At 33.1% G+C, this 4,502-nt stretch overlaps 1 protein-coding gene across 1 annotated transcript; it reads right to left on the reverse strand.

The window, feature by feature from the left end:
• Positions 1–2,016: 2,016 nt before the first annotated feature.
• LOC110689221 ((R,S)-reticuline 7-O-methyltransferase-like) lies at positions 2,017–4,106 on the reverse strand. Its single transcript, XM_021865948.1, has 2 exons — positions 3,137–4,106; positions 2,017–2,675 (listed from the first exon to the last, which is right to left on the reverse strand). The coding sequence occupies exons 1-2, from the start codon at positions 3,947–3,949 to the stop codon at positions 2,373–2,375; spliced, it is 1,116 nt and encodes a 371-aa protein (XP_021721640.1). The 5' UTR covers positions 3,950–4,106; the 3' UTR covers positions 2,017–2,372.
• Positions 4,107–4,502: the final 396 nt, after the last annotated feature.

Below are 4,502 nucleotides of genomic sequence, written 5' to 3' on the forward strand. Positions count from 1 at the left end.
GGTTAAAGAGGTAAGATGATAAAAAAGGTATGTCATAAATACTATAAAGCAAAATGAGTAGATAAAAAAAAGGGTCTAAAAAGAAAAATAACTTTATGAAAAAATGAAGGGAATAAAGCTCTTATTAATTCTTTATTATTATTAGCTACTCCGTAATATCTATACTTAGTATTTAAAAAAGAAAACCAAAAAAGACATATGTCATCATTCTATTACACTTCCCTATCATTTCTTCAACTCAATATGCCACATGTCGTTTTATATTTTTTATTGTTCTAAACTCTTTCATTAAACACTTTATCTTCATCTCCCCTCTTTAATTCAACCTTCTTATTTTCTCTCTTTGATTTTAGTCCCTCCATCTTCTTTCTATTAAGTCTCATTTTAAATTAAAGTCCCAAAATTTTTATCTCTTTAATTATGTTTTCAGTTACATATTACACTCATAATTATTTATCAGTATTTCCTCACTCATCTCTCAATGCAATTTTGGCTAGTTGTTCAAAAATAAATTAGCTACTCCGTAATACTCATTTTTCCAAATTGGCTGAGCTTTATAGCAAGTCTTTGGACAAGGCTGCCACTGTCTTGGCTCTCAGCCTCTAATAGAAGAGGGCTAGCATATATATAGTAGTATTCCATTCTCAAGCCTTGAATGCAGAGCTCCAACCACTCGGGGTGGTGTGGCTAGGAGAAGCGACATCAAGACTCGGTTTAAGGGCTAACATAAAAAGAAGGAACATTAACTCCAAAACTCTGACGTTGACCGATATTAAAAAGGTTATTTTGAGTTTTATCACCTGCAAAAAACGAAAAATTTGTTTTTATCACCTCCATAAAAAAAAAATTATTTTACCACCACATAAAAAAATGAAAATTTGGCTTTACCACCAATCACTTTCAACTAACGAATTTCGTCTATAAATCTTTTAGTGGGGCCTACCATGTTTACGTGTCACCATATTATTGAGTTTTGTTTTTTTATTTCTTTAGGGTTTAAGGTGACACGTGGACAAAACCCAATAATATGGTGACATGTGGACATGGTATGCCCCACTAACAGAATCTGTTAGTTGACGGTCATTGTTGGTAAAAGTCAATTTTCATTTTTGTATGTGGTGGTAAAATAAAACTTTTTTTTTATGGAGGCGGTAAAAGCAATTAAATTTTTTTTGAAGGTGGTAAAAATAAAAAATTCCTATTGAAAACACCATTTTTTTTTTTTTTTTTTTTTTATTTTCTTCCCACATTTCTCTCCAATTTACTTTACCAAAAGGCGTTATCTTAACTGCTAGGAGCTGAATGCCAAAGGCGGGGCTTGCGTATTGCACAACTCTGCTTTCCTAAGTTCAGTCAATGAGGAGACTAGTAATCTAGTATACACATGTACATTTATTTGAACACACCTGTGCAGATTTGTTTCAAACCTATGTGTTACTCTCTCTGTCCCTAATATTTTTCCCCTTATTTTTTTTACAGTATCTTTTTATTTTCATACATGCAAATATTGTAAAATTAGATATTAATTAAATATATAGTCAGACGAATTCAATAAGATTTTATATGACTATATAATCTATTATAAATTCACGGTATTTTATGATCAAGGGTTTAAAAATTTGACCCAAATTTTTACAACGGGACAAAAAATAAAGAGATAGTGGAAGTATATACTTGGAGTCTTGGACTCAATACCAAACAGTGAAACTTGTTTCTAGAATACTTGACTAAAACAATCTTTACACTGGGACTCAAGAAATTCCAACGAATGAAACTTGTTTATCCAAGAAATTAAGCACGATAGATGCAGTGTAGTTGAATTTAAAACAATAAGTTCCGAATTTTATGTAAAATAATTAAATTATGGGACAATATATTCTTAAAATTGGATCCTCTGCAAAACGGATATGTATTAAAACTTGTTTAAACCTTGTTCTTGATACCAATTGATATGATTTTGCTAGTTTAGAGTATTGAGTTTCTAATCAAATTAGGTTGGATGAATAAGCATCTCACTTTATCTCAGAAGTTTTATCACAAAACTTTATTAATCTCTGTCACACACACACCAGTAAGCCCATGATATAGGCACATTAATCCCAGCTACATTAATTTGGATTCCTAATTGCGATAAAACACTTTTTTTTTGGTCACATGTAAAATCCTACTCTTAAGAATAAGCAAAACCATGCAACTTTCCTAAAATCTGTCATACTAAAATAAAATCCTATGTCCCTTATAAATGGGGCTCACATTTATTTAATTATTCTTAAAAAATTAAATTATATTTTTAAACAGATATTCTTAAAAATGGATTTTCAGCAACCCCTTGAATTGCTCTGTGCTTGTCCAAAAGCTCAAAAGAACAACGTCTAATTTTCTTGGGGAAAAGCTTCAATAATTGAAACAAAAGCAGGGATTGTGATGATGTTGTGCCGAGCAAAGCCAGCATCTTTTAAAAGTTTGTTCCATTCATGTTGCGTCCTCTCTTTGCCACCACAAATTGTCATCATCAATAAATCACACCCTAACTTTGTTTCTTCATAAGGCCCTTTTCCGTCCGGATATAGAACTATGTCCACAATAATCACCTTTCCTTTGCTTTTTGATACGGCCTTTTGGCAATTCTTCAAAATCTTAAGACAATCTTCGTCTTCCCAATCGTGTAAAACTGACTGCATTAATATTGTGACAAATAAAATAATTATTATGCAGGGTAAATAAAACTGAAAGGGGCAACAATTTCAAACTTAATTATCATCATTGGAAATTCAATTTCATCATTACAAATTCTTGTATGTGGCTGGCCACACGGTGTGGTTTGTCACTATATGGGTTAATTCGTCAGTATTATGGGGTTACTTGGCCAGTGCTACGGGGATTACTTCGTCAGTGTGTGTTACACACTTATACGGGATTACTTAGTCGGTGGGTGTTAAAGAAGTTATTCAATCAGTATTATAGGAGTTACTTAATCAATGTTATAACTATATAAGGGTTAATTTGTAATATTAAAAGTGGCCACATAGTGTGACCAACCGCACACAAGATGGACTGTTTCACCATATATATGCAAGCAGATAAATTAATTAAGTGTTTGAATTGTCTCTCTATGTATGTATATGTATGAATGTACCTTGATGAAGACGGTATCAGCATAGGGGATCTCCTTGAACATGTCGCCACCAACATGGGTGATATTAGGAAATACAGGGGCAGTTTCAACGACATGAGGAAGATCAAAATTGATCCCTTTAATATGTGGGTGAGCATCTACAATCTTAGCCACGGCTCGGCCAATACCACCACCAACATCCACTAGAGTTCCTTGAAGCTTACTAAACCCTTCCTTATACCCACACAAAATCGCATCCAAAATAGCCTTGGTAACCGAAGCCATTCCTGTATTGAAAAGCTTATTGAACTCGGTATCCTTGGACGCTTTCTCCCAAATACTTACACCATGAACTTTGTCAAACGCGATCCCACCTTCGTTGATAGAACGACCCATTTCTTGCCAAGGGGCCATCAATGACGGGTGGGTGAAAGTGAGAAACATAGGAGCAAGGCTGAATTCATAATCATGTAAAAGCCATCTAGATGTAGGAGTAAGACCATACAAAGCCTCTCTTTCATCTTTTGATGACGATGTTGTTTGATTATATTCAACGGTGAAGATTAAGTTCCACACTAAGAACTGCATAAGACGTGGAAGGCGCGATGCATCAGGAGATGTTGTTGTAGACTCTAGCTTTGAAGCTATTTGTGATAAACTCATTGCTTGGCCATGCGAGTGTATGATATCAGCTATGCGAAGCTCTACTGCCGATTTTATCGCAAGAGATTTGGCGAAACTAAACAGGTGGTTGAGTATTTGAGCTTGCCCTTGAAAGAGTTGGTGATCATCACCGTCCTCATTATTAAGAATGTGTGTGTTTAAGGTGCTCATTTTTTTTTTTCTTTTTCTTACTCTATTAGTCTTTGGGCTTTTCTATAGCTAGTAGATGTATTTAAAATTATGGACAAGTTCGAAGTTATTTATAGGACAATTCTGTTAACTAACAAGCTTGGACATTATATAGGAGTTCAAGACAAATCTATGTTCACAACCTATTAAATAGTGGGACCAGGTGTACAAGTAATATATATTCTTCATCAATTCATGTATAGTTACCCTGGCCAATATAACTAATATTTTCTCTAGGTTTTTTAATGCATCACTTTTAAATTTACGTACTCCTAGACAATATTTGAAGTATAAAGATATAAAGAGAAAAATTGAAGACCGTTCATGCAATATGAGAGAGAAAAAAATTTAAAATGAAAGTTGTATCTAAATTGATATTTCATTTATAGAAAAGAAAGACATCTCAAAAAAACACATAAAGTACTCCGTATGTGATAAGTAATTTCTCTCTTTAAAGTTCTATAAGGAATAAGGTACATGGTAAAATTAAATTTTAAAATTTAAAGGTTTTTTAAAAATTGTTGTTTAAATTATA

This window comes from Chenopodium quinoa, unplaced genomic scaffold (assembly GCF_001683475.1).
Source record: "Chenopodium quinoa cultivar QQ74 unplaced genomic scaffold, ASM168347v1, whole genome shotgun sequence".
Lineage (NCBI taxonomy): Eukaryota > Viridiplantae > Streptophyta > Magnoliopsida > Caryophyllales > Amaranthaceae > Chenopodium > Chenopodium quinoa.